This window comes from Patagioenas fasciata, chromosome 2 (assembly GCF_037038585.1).
Source record: "Patagioenas fasciata isolate bPatFas1 chromosome 2, bPatFas1.hap1, whole genome shotgun sequence".
Lineage (NCBI taxonomy): Eukaryota > Metazoa > Chordata > Aves > Columbiformes > Columbidae > Patagioenas > Patagioenas fasciata.
Genome location: NC_092521.1, coordinates 153,872,061 through 153,892,510, shown reverse-complemented (window position 1 = coordinate 153,892,510; position 20,450 = coordinate 153,872,061). Strand labels below are relative to the sequence as shown.

General features: G+C 38.6%; 1 protein-coding gene across 7 annotated transcripts in view; it reads left to right on the top strand.

The window, feature by feature from the left end:
• The window catches only part of EPC1 (enhancer of polycomb homolog 1), a 69,645-nt gene that overhangs the window by 27,433 nt on the left and 21,762 nt on the right, over nucleotides 1-20,450 (top strand). For all 7 annotated transcript variants that reach the window (XR_010651022.2, XR_010651023.2, XM_071805296.1 and 4 more), the window contains one exon: nucleotides 18,115-18,274. Coding sequence is in view for 5 of the 7 variants with exons in the window: in XM_065832880.2 (XP_065688952.1) it covers nucleotides 18,115-18,274 (160 nt within the window). In the remaining 2 variants the exon portion in view is untranslated. The remainder of the gene's footprint in view (nucleotides 1-18,114; nucleotides 18,275-20,450) is intronic.

Genomic DNA, 20,450 nt, shown 5'->3' with positions numbered 1-20,450 from the left:
ATACTGTGATCTCAGAGTAGGCCAAGTGCTGTGTAAGGCTGTTCAAATGTTAGGAATAAAGGTAGTTTAATAGTCACAGTCCATCTTGTGCAACTAATGTATTTAATTGAGTTAGAACTTCAAACTTCAAATAAATAGACAAGACTTTATTTTCTCACTGTTTGTAGGGAATGAACTTGAGCTACAAAAACTGAAATAGGGTGTTGGTTGGTTGGTTGTTTGGGTGGGTTGGTTGGTTTTTTTGTAAGGTAAGGTTTGTTCAGTGAGGAAATGGTATGCGTTGGAAATAGGTGAAACATGCGTGTTTACAAAGTAGCTCTGTCTGAAAAATCTTTACCAGAGCTGTAGGTTAAGAGTGACAAACAGAACTTTCTGTTGCATGTTCATTCTGTCAGGCTTCTTCTGAAGGAGAGTAATTTCTTCCGAGGTGTCTTGTCTTGAGAAGATGTTTACAATTTTTCTGAATGTTAGCTAAATACTGAAAACACGGTGCGTCTTTGAGCTGGAACAGAATGCGGTAAGGTGGTTTTTTTTATGATGTTCAGGACTTTATTGGAGGAAGTTGTTGCAGTTAATGCATTAACTCTTACATCTGGCCTGTTTTTTGATGAACTACTTGTATTTTTACTGCAGGAGGAAGACCTTGAGCTGGTAGATGGTAGTTGTTACATGTTGCCTTTGGGAGCTTCAGCTGGCTTTTAGGTAGTGGGAGTGTGGTTCTACAGAATGCCATAGAAATAAAGACAAAACCTTAGCATTGATAAAATCTATTGAAGCTGCTGAGGAAAGAGAAGCTCTGAAGTGCTCCTAGTAAGTTTATGATACTGATGAAAGTGCATCACAAACTATCTACAAGCTATAATTTTTCAAGTGTCAACATCATGGGTATGTTGCATGACTAGTCCAGTCAGAAGATATTGGTTTAATCGCTGTATAGCGGGATAGCATGAAGTTCTGAAGCCATCTGAAAGGGATAGGAAAAACATTCATGGATATTCCCATTGGTAAATGAGAGCCCATAGAAGAACTAAACCAAGCCCTCAATTTGTTAATTATTAATTCATTTCAGCAGGTAAAGAAGGTCCATGTGCATTGTGATTTAGTAATGTGCTGATTTTTAAATATTCTATCCAGTGGTTGACTTAACTCTGTAATTTGAAAAGTTAAAGTGAGATATCTGACATTTTATTTTGGCTTGTATTAAACTACAATTTCCTTGGCATAATCTTATGGAAAAAAAGAGCTTCAATGTCTTCCAGAGTTAGTCTTCTCATTAATATCATTGTCCTATCTCTCAGCAATGTAAGTTTGACCACCTGCCTGACCTGTGCTCAAGAGGACTCTGGATTAAAAGCACTTATTTAGTTAATGGAGGAAAGAAAGATTCAGCAATAATTTTGCTGGTTGGAGTCTCTTATCCCAGACTGTTTTGCTCTGTGGTCAGGAGTGTATGTGCTGTTCACTTCTGTGTTTATACTGGATGTTTGTCTTGTTTTTGTGGCTTATTCCCACTGTTAACAGGGAGAGTGAGTGTGCATGTATGTGTTGGGCTGCGGTATAATTTCTCTTCACATGGTCAGAGCTAAATCCTAGCTGAGAAGTTTACTCTCTGGATTGTTTTGATACATTGCTCTTTCATGCTTTTAAATAATACATTCACATTACCTGAGAATGTTAGTATCTCTTGCTGAGGATTTGAAGGCAGCCAGACCACCACTTTAGCAGATGGCGCTGCCTGCACAGGTGGAATTGAAATTTGAGGTCCTAAACCAGCTTTTGGCAGCAGTATCGTTTCCAGGGATGGAGAGAACATGATCTTACTTGGGCTTACAGTTACTGAACTGACTTACTTGGTCAAATCTTTGTCATAATACTGAATAGATGAAGGAAGTAGGAGCACTTGTGAATAGCTAACAGTGCTTCATAGAGTAGGTCCATTGAACTTAGCAATTGGGAAAGGAATAAAACACTTAGGAAGAAGCTATACAGAACCATGTACTTGAGAACTTCAAGTAGTTAATTATCAGAACAAGTGTGCTGTCAGAAATATCAAAGATACCAAAGAAAAAGACTTGAAGCATAGTTTAGGTGTCTTCAAGCTATTGTTATAAAAATCTCTGATGTATTAGCCTTGAAAATTTTTCTTTCCATGTTTCAGTGATGTCAGACTGATAAACCTAAGGGAAACAGCCCCCACAACACTGGGGCTTAAATGTGGTCCTAAGGACCATAAAGACTTCTTTGTGATAGCAAAGCGTGGCAAGTACTTCATCATGTCTGTTAGAATTTCTTGTTAACAACACATTTTATGTTTTAGTTTTTCTCACCTTGCATTATAATGTTGATTTTGCTTTCTGTTGATGGGTTACTTTTGTTACTTTGTGTTACTTTACTTATTGATGGTCCTTTGTTTTCGGCATGGGGAAAATGCAGGGGCTGTATAGAATGATCAAACCATTTAACGTGGTAAGAAGTGTGAAACTGAGACTGTAATTGGTAATTTAAAAGCAAAACATGTTAGGCAGCGCTGACTTTTGTTCTCCAAGAATGTATGCAGTGTCATGTTGATGTTTTTCAAGATACGATGTGCTAAATAGTCTTTTCTAATACACTTGTTAATGGCAATTAGCTAAAATTGTCCTTGCACAGAAGGGACATGATGAATTCATCCGAAGTACAGAATCTCACTTGCAACCTCTGGTAGTTCACGTGGCAGTAGGTGGTGAGAGACAGGTAGGATGTCTAGCATAACAGGGTATTTTTTTGAAGTCCTGTAAATGGATTTCTCTACTGATACGTGAGCTATATTATTGGACTGTATTTGAGAAAGGCACAAAGCAGTCTCTAAAATGTCTATTACACTTCAGTGTATTAAAATATATATTGTAGGCACATTAAATCATGAGCATTCATACATGTCCTCATTTTGGCTGGGATAGAGTTAATTTTCTCTCGAGTAGCTGGTGTAGTGCTATGTTTTTGATTTAGTATGAGAAGAATATTGATGATACACTGTTTCGGTTCTTGCCAAGCAATGTTTATAGCAAGTCAAGGACTTTTCAGCCTGAAGGCTGCAGGTGCAGGAGAAGCTGGGGAAAGGCACAGACAGGACGGCTGACCCAGGCTGGCCAAACCGGTATTCCTTAATATGTGATGTTACATTCAGTATATAAACTGGAGTTAGCTGGAGGGAGTAAATACTACTCAGGAACCCATAGGCTCTCAGTGTCACAGGTGGGGAGCAGTTGCGTTGTGCATCACTTGTTTTGTATATTGTTGTTATTGTTATTATCTTCCTTTTCTGTGCTGTTAAACTGTTCTTAACTCATGAGGTTTTTTTTCTTTCTCCCCTTCTGATTCTCCCCTCCATCCCACTTGGGGGGGGAGTGTGAGCAAGCATCTGCATGGTCTTTGGGTTGGCTGGGGTTAAACCATGACAATTCCATTGTAACTTTATTTCACTGTAGCCAGGAATTGCCCCTTAAGAATCAGTCTGCAGCAGCACATGTAGTACAGAAGCAGGCAGCTCTGTGTTGTGACCATTGTGATGGGATTCAACTGTTCTTCTTAAGAGAGGTAGAGGAAATAACACGTATCTTTTCCTTGAGAGATCAGGTATACTTAACTGGTGTTGTGAGTAGAGGCTTTTATTAATGCAGTAGCCATAAAGAGTGAAGACCTAAGGGATGATGGAATGGTGAGGGGGTTTTGTATTTGTTGGTTTTGTTTGTTTTTAATAAATGAAGGTAATAAACTGACTTGAATGCTGACTAAATGAAGGGTATTAAAATACCCCTTCATTTGAAGTGAAGTAAGGAGAACAGAACAAAATACTTGACTGGGCTAAAATTGACCGTGTGGCCTGAACTAATTGACGCTGGCTCCTTGTCAGTCACATTCAGTTGTCCTATTTTGTGCCAATCAGACACTTAACTTTGACTGTGTGCACAGAGAGAATAATAATGACAGTTATAATGCATTGAGCTTGCCAGCATTAAGGAAATGCCTGTCCTTATAGTAGGTCTTTCCCATTCACCTCTGTTTCCTCCCCTCCTCCATATGGCTTTACTGTCTTTTACCTGTCTTAGTTGTTCAATGTTTATACCAACCGTAAAAACAAACATTGATTGTAATTGCATGTAAAAGGTCCTGAATTTGGAATGCTCTGTATTGTGTTTTTAAAGGCAATTTAAATAAATGTGGAGATTACAAGACACCAAAAATAGCTGACCTATAAAGAATAATGATTTGGCACCTGATTCATAGTACATGTAGCACTTTGTCATTCAAAACACATTTTTACTGAGCAGGAAACCTTTAAGTTGGTATTTTGTCTAAGCCTTTCAGCTTAATACAGTACTCTGCTCTAGGTAGCATCTTTCTGCATTCAAATGCAGCAGTGTTCATTCTAAGCCAAGAAGTGTCTAAATCTGTAGATTTGCAAACTGAAGACTGACATCTGCAGCAGGAAATACATAGATAAGCTCATCACAGTGGTGTAATCTTTGGAAAATCTATTTTAAGTTATTCAATATTGCACCTGTCACTGTCACTGTTGAAGAAGCACTTTTCTACCTTTTTAGCATCAGACCTGAAATTCTTATCTGTTGTGAATACAGACGCTAAGACAGTTTAGTTGAAAAGTGTTGGTAGGTTTTGAGTTGTCATGAACATATTTTGACAAAACTTAGTTCTATACTAGTTGCTAAGTAGATTTCTTCTTTACTAGATGCCTTGTACAGTATAACTCTTGATTATGTCTCTTACAGCATTTGTACCTTGGGGGGAATGCTTTAGTTTTCTCAAATGTCTTGGCAGCTTTCTTGATACCTTGCTGTCTTGGTACTTGGAAAAGCCTCTTCTTTTACTAAGAGTTAAAATTGCAATGCATTTTTTTTTCTTTGTATGATAAAAGTTGGAATTTGGAGGAGTTTGAGATGGGAACTTCGATACCGTTGAGAATGTGACAGTTATTTAAGAGTAAGGTTAGGCATACTCTTTGCCAGCCTGTGTGTATTTGTGCAGGTCACGTTTCTGCTCATCACTATATGACAGTTAATATCCATTGTGTGTTATACAGAGGAATAAAGTACTAAAAATGCAGATATTTTGGAGTCTACAGGAGTGTGCTTGTTTACCAGACTAGCTTTCAGTCATTACTGTGGTTCACCATGTGCTTTTTCTTTAGGCTCTATTTCTTCCCTGTAGCACTGATGGATAAAGCTAACAGATTTTTGTTTATTTTTGAAATCAGAAATAGACTTGATAGTTTAAGGAGGTTTCTGAAAGCTTTGTTAGTTTGAATTTTTTAACTAAACTGTCATATATGAGCTTTTTATGTGGAATGCACATGTGACTTCTTAAACGGTGCTTAGATTGTTTAGGCTGTTATGGCAAACTTTTTGTTTGTCCACCGTGAACTGCTGAGCTTTAACTCATGGATGAACAAATTTACACAAGTGTTGATACTTGGTTTTATTGATAATGGTTTTGATGTTTTACTGTCCCCACATAAGCTGAATACTGTATAATGTTCAGTATAAATATCAACCAGGTTCTAGTAGTATATAAATGTGAATGCCTGATATAACATAGTAGAACTGTCCTTAACAGAAGAGGTCGTCAAATCTGACAAGTAAACAAAGCAAATCTAATGGGAATGTGCATTTGTTCCAGTTTCTTGTGTTAAAGACCCTACCTAAACCCCATAGTTTGCTCACTGATTTATCATTAATTTTTGTTTATTTGCCTTTTTCCCCACAACAACAACAACAACAAAAAGTTGCATAGATGTTTGGTATCTCTCAAGCCTCTTTAACGTTAGAGTTGCACAGTGCACACTGGACTAAGAAGTTCATAGAAGAAGAAAATTATCATGCTACTAAACACAAAAACGAAAATGAATGTGGCTCACACTCCCAGTTTCTGGTACCCTGTGGTCCAAGAGAACAGAGCTGTGCAAGGGTGGCTGTGGGTTTTGGCTGCCCTCAGTAGGGATGACCATGGGCTCCTTTTTGAGTGGGTGTTAGGAAAAGTGGCACTCTGATAAAATCCACGTTTGGCTTGCAGTTAGTTTCCAAAAGCGTTTCTACATTCTTTGAAGAGTTTGGTCACTAGTAATGTCTAGTGCTCAGGTTAGCCCGGTCAGCCAGTTTGGGCGTGTGTGTAGTTGAAGTCCTTGGGTAGCTGAACAATTTGGTATTCAGAGATCTGACCTTCAAGCTTCAGCTAATGTTAAGTTGTAGAGTTTTACTGCAAATCCTAAGGAGAATAGTAGCTTTAGATACTATTTTTTGAGATCTGTTTTTAATGCTTTTTGACACACCAAATTCTGTTCTTAATTATTAGACTTGGTGTTTTCTTCAGAAAGTTTGAGCATGTGTACATCTGGAAACCCTTGATGTCCACAGTTTGTGCAGTCTGGGCTGTGGAAGGAAATGTTTTTAAACCTTCAGTAGACGTACTGGGAAGACATAGGCAGTTCTCTCAGATGGTGTGTTATTGTTGCCTTGTTTTTCTCAGCCTTACCTGTCATGATTCTGTACTGCTGCCAAGTTGATTAATGAATCCAGATTGCAATATGCCTTAACTGCGAAGGAAAAGAGGGTTGGTTTAATGAGGATCATTTGAAAACCTGCTCTGCTGAGCAACTCCTGTGGAAGGAGAGGTAGATTTTATTTTTTTTATAGTTAACATAGAAAACTTTGAGAGAAATGTACTGTAAAATTTCACCCAACTCACTTGACTTTTTTAAAAATAGTGTTATCTATCTAAATGTAGGTTTATAACTTACCTTTAACTTCGTCCAGTGCTGTGTATGTTATTCTACCATGATACGTAACTGGAACAGTTGCAGCACACTTGTCTATGTTGGAACACACAACCCTGTGTGCATATGTTTCTGAGTATTGTTTACAAAAGTAGTGAAACAGAAGAGACACTTGTTTGCTGCGAAGTTGGGCTACCATGTTACTCATTATTCAGATGACACTACTGGTTTTTTTTAATCAATGCTCAGTACTGTTAACAGTATCAAGTCCTTGTAACTAATAAAAATGCTGGAATTCAAGTGTACAGCTCTTGCCTTCCAAAATTTTTTGAGTTGTTACGTGGTATTGCTGATGCACAGTAATGTTTAAATAAGCAGCAAGATACTGTGTCTGTCTTTTAAGTTGGGAACTTGATACAATTTTATTATGAGTTAACTGATGAAACGATGCTGAAGTTCCTCTTCTGTTTTTCCCATGCAAGGAGAAGATAATTCTGCTGTAAAGATTTATTCAGGCTCTCCTAAATGGCTTTATAGCTGAAACTTCTGATAAGGAAAGTCTAAATTCTCAGGGCTGTTCTCATTCCATTGTAGAATTTAACCTGAAAGCTGTGTTCTTGTAAACCGTATGTGTCAAATCTTTGCTCATTTTTTATTACAGTCTGATTTCAGCTTAGAGGATGTGCCCTGGACTGCTTATGTAATATGTTAAAAGCATCTTAGTGCATTCTTTAGAATCCTTTGTTTAGGGGGAATTTTGTTATTAAACTCTATTCTGTTTACTGAAAATCACTGAAATCGTTTTGATGCATTGCAGTCTTGCAAATGACAGCACTACAGCTGCAACAGTGGGCTGTGATAAGGAACGGGGACGTAAACAGGTTTGCAGTTAAGTCTGGCATCTTGTGAAATGTGGCTGTGCAGCAAAGTTGTATGAGATGGGCTGAGCTGGTTTAACTGTGTTGACACTGAAAGGAGGCAGTGCCATGGTTTTCCTAGACCTTCCTGTGGTCCTTACATTACTCGTCTATGATCTGATTTAGCTCACAACAGAAGACTCCCCTAAGAATAACTCCCCTCCATGGGTTACAAGGCTTCATAGGCTGTGAAGTTTCAGAAGAGCTGAAGTGATTACAGGGAAAAAAGATGAGGAATTTTTATGGCCATCACTAACGCTGCTAGTATTGAGCTGTTAGAAATTCCTGAACAAAATGTTTCAAACTGATGCTGAATCCTGTGTTTCTGCACACGTGCAGTGCAGTGGTGATTTGGCAAATAGCCAAATCACAGCAGTTTTTTTAGGTAGTCCAAACAGGACCTGTGCCTGGGAAGACTGAGGTGTTAAATTCCGTTTGTGAACTATACTGCATAATTAACGTATGTGTTAAATACTGGAGTTTTCCTGATTCCCAGAGTACTTGAGCTGTGTATGTGATTTTTCTCTAGCATGTCTTGAGCCAATCTCATTCATCTCTTCATCTTTGCCTGCCAGTTTTCCATGGTAATTTCAAATATGAAAATAATTTCAGTCTTCTGATAACAAGGCAGCAAATCACTCTCCATTTCTTCTAGAGTTGTGATCTCTAGTACTAATGTTGTTAGACTTTGGAGTCAAATACCCTCTGTGTCTTCCACCTCTGTGCCACCATTCACTGAACAAGTGTGGCAGGTTAAAATTGCCCACAAGTTGTAAGTAATTTGCTGCTGGAAGTCTCTGAATAGGGAAGCAAGATTTTTTCCAAGAAAAGGGCAGACTCCTTGCATACTCTTAGAAGTGTCTGATTTGAACATGAGGAAACAGGCCACTGTGATGCTGAAGATGGTGTGGATGACCTCATTTCTAACCAGTGTGCCAGATAACACTAATAATTAGCAAGGTTTCTTGATAGTCAGTTGATTACAAAACCACATATTTTTAAAAGTAAATTAGACCACATTTTCACTGAGCAATTGCTATTTAATCCTATGCAGCTATTTTAAGTTGGCATTTGTAGCAGAGATCTAATTGTTATAGTAATTACAGTGGAATCCTTCTTAATTGACTACTCATGAGACTGACATCAGTTGATTGACAGAGATGATCTCCATAGTTCTCCTCCATGTTTGGAATGTGAAGGAAGAGCTTTAGGCTCTGCTATAGTAACAAGAGAACAATTTGCTGAACAGAATGATACAGGGCATTGAGAGATCTTGGCAGCCTTAGAAGGGAAGACCTACTGCCAGGCAGTTTGGATGAATCTCCAGGTAACCTAAATTGATGCAAGATGTTTACCCTGTGTCCATATATACTTAAAATTGCCTGTGGACTAGGCTGGGGGTGTGTGGGGGGAAGTGATCTACTGTCTTCCTCAGGACCCATCACAATGGAAGAGCAAGGAATGACATAATGCTATTTTGACCCACCACTTCTGTCCTGTTTCAATCATGTATGCTTGTTGTGACCAAATATAAACTATTGCTAACACATTATATGATATTCAGGTACGTGAGGTCAAGAGGGTAGAAATGCATGTATGCTTACCAGCATAACTGTTGCCTTGCCATTATCAAAGGTCAAATCTATAAGCCGGTATTTACGAGTTGAGCGTTGCTGTCTCAGAGTCAAGGATCAGTGTAACTTGGGGACTGATCTTGTGCCAAAATACCTGTTGAAGTGTCCTGTGATTCGCAAGGCAGGATAAGATTGCCCTCGTCAGCATGACTTCAGTCACGTTTGGAGCTCTTCGCCAGCAGTTGTTTGGAAACAGATGCTGTAACAAACTTGTCAGAATGTCGTTGCTGTTTTGCATGTAATTAAGTGTGACTGGATATGCATGTGAGGTAGTAAAAGGAAAAGTGTTTTGTATGTTTCTATAATAAGTGCTTCTGTAATAAGCTGTGAAGCCTGTTGTTCAGGAAGAACTGAGCATTTTTGCTTTCATTCATACTAGAAGCTGCTAGAACCACTTGCTGCCACAATAAGAAAATGCTAAGGAAATCTGGAATATCTCTGAATGGTTTACATTGATCTAAGATAGCTACTATCTTCTGACTGTTTGTTCTGTACCTTTGCTTACAGCATTGCTGATGCTTGCCTGTCCCTTGGTGAGCCCTTTCTATAGCAGTGGCAATAGAGAGTCCCACACAAACATATTTCTGATGCCTGAACTGGTTCTAGGAACAGGGAAGGAATAATATGAGTGGGGAATGAGGGGGGGCATCTTTTTTTTTTTTTTTTTTTTATGTAATTCTCTGATAACACTCACTCTCCATGGTCTTCCTAATCTTGGATATAAATTGTCTCTGACTAGTAAGTTGCAGGACAACTAAGATCTGCTAACATGAGGAGAAGGCGAAGCTAGTGCTGTGTTCACCTCTGGTGCCCCCAGCATAAAAAGGACATGGAGCTGTTGAAGTGAGTCCAGAGGAGGCCACAAAGATGATCAGAGGGCTGAAATACCTCTCCTGTGAAGACAAACTGAGAGAGTTGGGGTTGTTCAGCCTGGAGAAGAGAAGGCTCCAGGAGGACCTCGTAGCAGCCTTCTAGTACATAAAGGACATGTAGTGACAGGACAAGAGGGGATGGCTGAAAGAGGGTAGATTTAAAGGAAGAAATCCTCTGTGATTATGGTGGTGAGACGTTGGAACAAGCTGCCCAGAGAAGCTGTGGATGCGCCATCCCTGGAAGTGTTCAAGGCCAGGCTGGATGGGGCCTTGAGCAACTTGGTCTAGTGGAAGGTGTCCCTGCCCATGGCAGGGCAGGGTTGAAACAAAATGATCTTTAAGGTCACTTCCAACCCAAACCATTCTGTGAATGAGATGGTTTGGTGGTTTTGTTGCTTTCTGTGTCCTTTGTGCGCAGATTTATTTGATTTGAATCTATGGGCAAATTTCTTTAGAGTAGATTGACTGTCACTCTTCTGAAAGAGGCCAGCTTTCCTCATCATGCAGGTTGCTGAGATCCTTATATGGCTGAGAGACAGGTTACATATCTCATAGCTTAGCCAAGGAAAGAGGGGCATTGGGGAGTGATTTGCATGCAATAGATCATAGAAGTGCTTCAGTAGTCCCTACCATATGGTATGGGATGAGTAAGTCTTAGTGTGCAGCTGGGTCTCCTGGCAACTCTGCTGTCCTTCACTGCCCTTCCACCAGTAAATGTTGCTGATGTGAGATAACCTACATGTAGGAACAGTATTCTCTCTGTGAATTTAGCAGACAGAAATCTTTACCTCATAGCCTGGAATCACATTTCTCTTGCATCAGTTTATCACCTCTGAGTGACATAATTATCAACCTGTTTTTTTTTCTCCAGTTCCCAATGTTTTCTTATTTCACCCTAATTATAATGTGTTAGTGTTTAAGATGAGCTGCAACTTTGTTGGATTGTTCTTGTGTGTTTAGATTTTTTTCTAAAAGTTTCACATCACAAGTTGCTAGAAGGTAAAATGTGTATAAAAAAAGGTCTGTGAGTTTGTATACTTGTATGTCCTTGATTCTATGTCAGCTGTGATCTGGTTTAGTGTAACTGTTGTGAACCTAATGCTTCTTGATAACTAGCTGTTGAAATTGGTTTCATTTTTAGTTCTTGTATCTCAAACATATAATGTGGTCTGTGAGATGGTAACTTTGGAAAGTACTACTGTCAGGCAAGGAATGCATGTTAGAGGATTTTTCCCAGTCACACTGCTGTAAATCAGGAAGTCTGCAGAGACATGTGGATGGGCACTGGTTCAATGTGGTTCCCAATAATGACAGAATCAACTGTAGTGCCCTTTTGTATAGTTTTTTCATTTCAGAGGCAAAGATGTGACTATGATGTGCTCAGACTTGAACTCCTGTGTTGTTTTATAAATACCGCTGTTTTAAAAAACTCTTGCTCTGTGTGGCTTCCTTCACCATCTCATCTTTTGTGTGCCCTAACAAAGAGCACTCCCTTCCTTAGGGCAGGCTTGGAGAATTGGAGGCTTTCTGCTCTGCTGTACGCACTGGACTGCAGAGTCACCTCTTTTGGTCGTTTACTTAGGCAAATTGTGCCTGAAATGATTGTGTATTTTCAGAGCTCTGGAATAATTTGGAGAATTTATTTGAAGAAATATGCAGTCAAGATACAAACAGCAGATTGTTTCTTTAATTCTTTTGAAGATACGCTTATTGCTCCTGCAGTAACATTTTTTTCAGTTGACTTTCTAAAATTATGATATGCGTTCTATATCTTGGGTTTGTTCAGCTGTTACTGACAGGGTTATGTCACTTGGTCTTTTACTTTCCTGTGTTGTGGTTGTCACCATTTAAAGTGGGGCAACAATAAAGGTAGCAACAGATGCTCTCTATTAACCCCTGCCCTCCCTGTGAAGGAAAAGGAGAAGGGAGACTTTCCAAGATGGAAGATTAAACCAGCTTTACTAATAATTACAGATATAATGCAAAATATACAAAACCAATATTGAGGCTGATCATAGAGTGGGGTCTGTTGTTGTGCCAGAGGCTGCAGGGCAGACACCAGGAAATCCTGGGCGGGACTTCACAGGAGGTGGAAACTGGATTCAGGAATGCACAGATAGGATTGAAGGCAGGAAAACAACAGACAGGTTCCTCTTCAGATGCTGGCCATGAACAAAAAGAGTGAGACCCTCATGATCTCTCAGCTTGAAACTGGGTATGATGTGTATGGCATGGAAACCTCAAGTGGTCGATTTTTGGTCACCTGTTCTGTCTGCCCCTCCTTGCAAGTAAAACCCTTTACAAGCCTTCACTTCTGGAACAGGAGAGATCTATCAGCAACTTTGGCTGCTATAGAAAGAAGTATAAACATGGGCCTTTTCTGCATACCATTCTTGCCATTAGCTCAGTGAAACTGTAAACATCAGAAATTATCAGTTCTGGAAGCAGACACTGTCTGAAAAACATGCAACCAACTTCAGAAAAGTGAGTTATATAAACGAAACTTAACTGAAAGGAAAATTCACTCAAAAATAGTTGGTCCTGTTTTAGCCAAAACCAGGTCATGGTTATCTTACTTTGAATATGGTATCCAAGGTGTTCTGCAGAGTAAATATTTCATCAAAGAAATCTTTGTGCTCTGTCAAGTGCTGGTTTTCTTTGAGAAACTGTAATTAACTTGGAATCCAACAGTCATGTTGCCAAAAACTTACCAAGTATTAGCTAAGTGTAGAAGGTGGCAAATACTGTTTGCTTTCAGTTGCTATGATGATGCTTGTTTCTGCTTACAGACAAAGAGTTCCTACTTGTAGTCAGATTGAACCACAATTATAGTATCCTTACTTTTGTGTTCTAATTATTGTAATTCAGTTTTTGTTAAATGCTGTGTACTAAAAATGCAGGAATTATGAAAGTACTAAACTTGTTTTGAAGAATTACACCTATGTCCTTGCATTATCATTTGAGAGAGGTCCTGTTGCATCCCCAGGGCAGAACTGAAGAGAAGTTCCAATTCCTTCAGGCTGTGGTGAGAGCTGCTCTGCTGTGTTCCTGCTTTCCCTAGTGCCTTTGCTACTACCAACTTGCTTTAGCTTGCTTTCTCTCTTTAATGTTTTGAAACATGCATGGCAACACTAACACAATAAGAGTGGATACAGGGGACCACCTTGGTATCTTAAAATTAATAGAAAGGAAGACTACAGGATAAAGAATGGTGTCACAATATAATTTTACTTACAAAAATTCTGAAGTACGTTAGACCTGCAACATTCTGGGTAGTCAGAAGAAGGGTTGCTGTTTTGGTGGCCTTTTCCTGTAGACTGAATAATTGAAAGAAAATTTCTAAAGGAGGAAAGTGGTTATTGATCTTTTGTTTGTATAAACAACTAGCAAGGTAATCTGATAAATGCTGGAATTTTAACTGTCCAAATACTTTTCTGGACAGAAATTTAGTGGGATTAATAAGGTGCAGTTCCATGTTATGGGCTGGGTGTTGCAAAAAGTGATGAAGCTGCTTTTTTTCCCTCAGACACCTTCTGTCTCTGGGCTGAGCGCTCCTGCTGCATCCCTTTGACTGTGGGGTTGTCTGACCACCTGATGAGCCAGTGGAGGAAGTGTAACCTGATGGAAAATTTATTTGGAGGGGGGAAAGCAAGCACATTTTTAGGGTTTGGATGAACTTTTTGGATAGCGTGTAACACAAATTTGGATGGGTATTAGTACAAGGTAGAGGGAATGAAGTTCGAGGAACAGTACCATCATTCCGAAGTACTGGATCAAATTAGCATCACAGCACAACCAACTCCCAAAGTTGTCTTTCTGATAGTTTTTTTTATGTCAGGAAGAGAAAACAACTGAAGAGGGAAGCTTTTCTGGATATAAGCCTAACAGGTGGAAAATAGTTAAATGTAAAAGTGAAAGGCAGTTTCAGTAAGAATAAACTACCTTCAACAAGTACATGTTGTGAAACAGGGTATGTGTGAAAGATCCAAGGAAAGGAAGTTGGGAGAGAGGGGGAAGAAACTGCAAAATCTGTGCTCTTCAGGAATTCAGACTGAGTTTTTGTGAGACAACTGCACTTATTCCAGTGTAGTTTTGCTAAGAAGGATACCTTAACACAGAAATCCAAATGCACTGAAAGTGGAAGCCGATGGAATAGGAACAAATAGTATTAATACGTGAACAATTAATATTTATGTGAACAGTGTGAGACCCATCTAGCAATGAATGTGCAGAAAAAGAAGAGCATATTCTGTAAATATTTGTAGTAAGAGGAAATCTTCTTTATTGTATTGGATAATGAGGTAGTTGAAATGTTTCTCTGCCATAGCTTTTCATGAGTCTTAATATTTTCTTTGCCCTTGTTATTAATTTGAAAAAGACATTTTTAATGTCGTTATGCAGCTAAGCCAGTTTAATGGCTAGCTGCTACCAAAGGGAGTCATGTTTCTGTCTTCTTCCCTTTCTCCACTGCCTTCCCTCCCACCTCCACCCTGGCAGTTCAGGGAGCTAATTTGTCAGAAGACTAATTGTTTCTAATTGTTTTCAGGAGAAATAATGGGAGAGGAATGTCTTTTTGTGGATTTGGTTCCCTAAGTTGTCATCATAGATTCAGTCTGGCCTCAAGCAGTGGTGATATGGAGAATGACAGCAAGGGGCACAACATGGTACCTTGTGGTGGTAGTGAATTGTTGGATGAGTTTCCTTCTAGCATGATAAATGACAGCCTTTGAGCTGGACTAACTCCTCTAAAAATTGTGCTAGGAATTGAAAGAGTCATTCTGAAATGATTTCGCAGCTATTTGTGAACTTTTCAGGGGCAGATGGTATTCCAGAGGGGAAGGGGAAAAGGCACTGCAACCATGCTTCGTAAACAAAAACCACCAAACAAACATAACACCCACACACACACAAAAGAAACCCTCAAACCAAAAATCCCAAACCAAAACCTCGTAGCAACCTGTTGAAAAGGTGGGGAGCTGGAGGGTTACAAACCAACCATCTTAACAGCAGTTCCTGGAGGAATATGGATAACGTAAATTATTTGGCTCTAGTAATCACCTAGAAGACAACAAATTCTTTGTGAACAACCAATATGAGTTTTTCAAGAACAAACCCTGGTTAATCCACTCTAAATTATATATGTGTCAGGACAAGGGACCTAATGGATAGTTGTATCTTGACTTATTTAAAAGGTTTTTTGATACTGCTCTGTTATACAGTGAAGGGAGACAGTATTATAGAAACTGTTGTATAGTGGAGATATATCTGATTGGAAATCTACATCTGAAGATAGATGAATAGTCAAAGTGGAAAGATTTGTTCAATTTCTGAAGAAATCTGTCTTTAAATGCCTGGTGTTTTCAGCAGTGACTTGGACTACAGCATCTACATATTAAATCAAGGTACCATGAAGGGCAGCCAGCATGTTTCATTAAGATTTGGAATTCAAAATCATTTTGACAAACTGAGGAAACCTTTGCAATTTTAAATGGACAGCTGCAGTTTCAGATGAATGAGGTGTTGCATTTGGGTGGGAGTAATCTGCTGTGCAATCACAATGGAGAATGACTGCAGGATAGAAACTGTAAGCTGTAGTAGGTTAGTTAACTGTAGACGTTTAAATGTACTTTCCTGTTAAAAACAAGTGCTTCCAGAGTTACCAGTCACACCTAATTATATGTATTATCGGGAGAGAGATGTGCTGAGCCACTAGCTGAGATGTTGAAGTTGGAAACAACATGTCTGTTTCTGATTTATATCCAAATAAGTGAGAAGTGGGTGCATGGGAGTGTAAAGGGAACATTGCCTGGTCTATGTTGTTTTGTTTAGCAGAGTGTCTCTTGTGGTGAATTGAAACAGATCTATGAAGAGCAGGTTAGTTTGCCTGTTTCAGTGGAGGAACTTCTATCCAGTTGCTTTCATAATATGTGGATGTAATAACACTGCTCAAGTACTGAGTATTTTTGTAATTTGGATGCAAGTTAAGCAAAACCGTGATTTGTGCTTCTGTTTCAAGAATTTTGTTAGGTTTTCTTTAAATAGTTGTTACTGAAGCCTGTTAGGAAATTACTGTAGTGTGGACTACTGATACTAACTGGCAGTGCCCTTTTCCATATCCAGAGATGGATCAGAGAAATTGAAATCTTAATTTAGCATCTAACCCCCTTCCCTGAAACAAAGCACTTTTTTTTGCGTTTAAAAACACAAGTTGGTGTAAACACATCAGGAATCCATATGATTGTAAAAACAGTAAGCCTTTGTTGTTATTCAAAAAACATTGGCTGTTACTATGTATTTGACTAAGAATCCTACTGTACTACATGGAAATAAAACTTAATTCCCTGTTCTGCAGCAACTGTAGCTGTTGGGACAAAATCCTGAAGAATCGTTGCTGTTTACACAAATTTCAAGTATCCAGCAGCAGTGCTTCACTAAAAAGCTAGGAAAGAAATTATTTTGTACTGTACCCAAGAAAGCATTTTAGCTGCTGCATCTCCTAGGTGACATAATGTCTGCACTTAAAAAAAACTAGAGGATCAAAATCAGTCCTGTGAGTTTTACTTGAAACTCTATGGTATGTCTTATTCTTATCATTAGTCTCTTTTTATGAACAAACTTTTTAACAGGGGACAGATGTGAAAAAAAAAATCTCTGTAGCTTGTTAGAAGGTAAAGATAGGCTAAAATGCTGTGAGTCCTTGCAGCAGAATTATACCATGAAACACGTTTTAGTTTGAGACTGCACTAATGTTGCACTTTCACTATTTTATAATTTTGTGAGGTTTTTTTAAGTTTTGATAGAATGTTAATTGCCTTTATAGTACTGAAGAAGGGCGTAAATTGAAGTCAGATAAAGATGTAATAAGATCATACGGATGAACACTGTTATGTTTTTGCTTTAATATTGAAACCGATTATCGCTGCCACCCTTTTGCTGCAGTTCCTTTTTTGAGTGTTTCAGTGATCTGGTTTATAGCATCTCAAGGAGAACCGCATTGGCAGCGCTGGTTTACTGAGCACTTAGGAAGGAACAGTATAGAAACTTTAAAAAAGAGCTTTGGTACTAGGGAAAAAAATACTGTGTTACATTGTCAGTAAACCACTTACATATATGCACACATATTGCTGTGTGTTTTTTGTTGGTAACTCTGTATGAACACTGCTGGTACTACTTACTGTCTTGGCAGCACCACAGGAAGAATGAAATGCACTCAAATAGTTGCATTAGAAAATTACTAGAATACATGATGTTCGTAATTGGTTACTTGGGTTGTAGTAATATAGATATAAATGTAATTTATTTTTAAGCTTGCAAAAAGCTGCAGATTTCTAAAAGTTAGTTATTCTCACCCTCTGGTTTATGGTTTATTATTAAAAATTATTTAAAAGATTAGGAGGGGAAAAAGGAAGGTAATGAAAAACGTTGCAATAAATGAGAATGTCTTTAGGAATCATTCTCTGGGTAAAAATAGTTGCTTCTCTTCTTAATAGGAGATGATGGCAGACCTTTTTGGCTTTCTGACATCATTGGCAGTAAATGGCTGTAGCAAATATAGAATAATACCAGAGCGAATATCTGTCTGCAGCTACTTGTTATAATCTGTATGTCTAATCAATCTTAAGTGTCTCTCCAGAAATATGTAAAGATCAATCTATGTAGCTGACTGTGCTAAGGACGTGCAACTTGGCTTACTGAGTTCAGTAACTGACGAGTTGTGTGTTTGCAAGAGGGAGAGCTCCACCTACTGGAAACACCTTCTGGTTTATGGAGTGCAACTTGAGTCAAGGGTGCATTATCAATTTCTTAGGTCTGGTTTCAGGGATTTGGAAGGAGAACATTTGCAAGGAAATAGGCATCCTTCAACTTTAAAAAGTCTGAGCTCTGAAAATATTTTCTCAGATTTTCATCTTTTTTGTTTATAGGAACATCACCTCCAGCGGGCTATCTCAGCACAACAAGTATATGGAGAGAAGAGGGATAACATGGTTATACCGGTTCCAGAAGCAGAAAGTAATATTGCATACTATGAATCTATATATCCCGGAGAATTTAAAATGCCAAAGCAGCTGATTCACATACAGCGTAAGTAAAGTAACTAATTCATTTAAGTCTATACCAAGAACTTTAATTTACTTAGCTTAAATGTCTGTTGAGCTCACATCAAGACAGACTTCTGAGAATTAGTTTTTTTCCAACATGTAAAGGAATACATAGTTCTTAACCGAAGACCTGTATTTAGTTCTTGATCAAGAAGTAGATATATGTCCTCCTTGAGTCTGTGTCTGTTAGTTTAAATTTGGCAATCTCAAAGGCCCACTCCTGCCCTCTGTATAACACTCAGTAGTTACAGGTTGCAGGGGAATTTAGGTTTGTTAGCAAAGACAGACACAAATATACTTGAAGAGGAGAATATATGATACATAGTTAAGAAGCAGAGTACCTGTCCCCGAAATTTAACCAGGATAAAGTGACAGTAGGGTGGATTGGGAGGCCAAGCAGAAATGGCAATAGTAGTAGTATTTGCCAGTGTCTGGTTGGAAGTATTCTATATCTAGAAGTAGATGTTTCTTGATATCCCCAATGGCCTGCAAATGTGTTGTTGGAAGACAGCAGCTATTCTATTTCCACTAGATCAGGTTGAAGATCAGGTAGATTAGAGCATGTTGCTCTGCTCCTAAGCAAATGAAGAGACTAATATTGGGTTGGTGCAAAAGTAATTGTGGTGTTGGACCATGAATTTTCAATCATTATAACTAGACTCAAACACATGTTTTTTTAATCAAAATAGGAGCCGTTACAATCAACACATTTTTGCTAATAAGAAAGAAGTTTTTTTATTCCTGTAGCATAAAAACCCATCCTTTGGGATTCAACGAATTCTTGGAAAGCATTTTCTGCATCTTGCTGCTTGTGGAAGCATTTTCCCTACTTTTGGAGATGCTTGAAGAAGGGGTAGTCAGTTGGCAGGAGGTCAGGTGAATATGGAGGATGAGGTAAAACTTTGTAGCCCAATTCATTCAACTTTTGAAGCATTGGTTGACATGCAGCCCTGGGTTGTTGCTGTGAAGAATTGGGCCCTTTATTTTGACCAGTGCCAGCTGCAGGCATTGCAGTTTTCAGTGCATCTCATCGATTTGCTGAGCATCCTTGTAACTGTTATGCCAGGATTCAGAGAGCTGGAGTAGATCAGAGCAGCAGCAGACCAGCAAACAGTGACTGCGACCTTTTTTTGGTGCAAGTTTGGCTTTGTAAAGTGCTTTTGGAGGTTCTTCTCGGTCTAAACACTGGGCTCGTCATCACTGGCTGTCATGTGAAATCCACTTGTCAGATGTCACGATCTGATCGATAAATGGTTCATTGTTCTTGCATGTAAAAGAAGATGACACTTTAATTTTTTTTTTTTTTTTTTTTCAGTCAGTTCCTGAGACACCCACTTATCAAACTTTTTCACCTTTGCAATTGGCTTCAAATGCCAAATGACAGTGAAATGGTCTATGTTGACTTCTTCGGCAGTTTCTCATGTAGTGCTAAGAGGTTCAGCTTCAATGATTGCTCTTAATTGGCTGTTGTCAACTTCCAATGACCGGACACTGTGCTCCTCATCTTTAAGGCTCTTGTCTCCTTTGCAAAACTTCTTGAACCACCACCACACTGTATGTTTGTTAGCAGTTCTGGGCCAGATGTGTTATTGATGTTCTGAGTTGGTTCTGCTGCTTTATGACCCATTTTGAACTCAAATAAGAAAAACGCTTGAATTTGCTTTCTATTTAACATAATTTCCATAATCTAAAATATAAAACAAGCAGTAAGTGTTAAGTCATCAGCAAGAAAACAAAAACAAAACAAACCATAAAGTAAGAAAAGTGCATTAAAATTATGTACAACATAACTACATTTATTTAAGAATATATTCCAATATCAAACAGCAGATTTCAACAATGCAAAAACACAGTTACTTTTGCACCAACCTAATACGAGCAGCCTTCCATGCTGATATTAAGGTTACATCTTTCCGTTCTTCTTTTCCTTATCTAGCTGTCTAACAGCTGAAATGGTGATTTTCAGCTGCATTGTATTCTGTTTATTTATTAAAAGCAAGGGATGCTTTTCACAGTGTGTTTCCAAATGTGCAGTTGGGAAGAAAATTGTCTCTCTTATGAACTAAAACAACTTGAATGAAGCATGAGAACTAAGGAGATCTTGTTTTGAATGCTGTATTTTTGTAGCATATTGTGGAAAACAGAACAGTTGTTTGCGT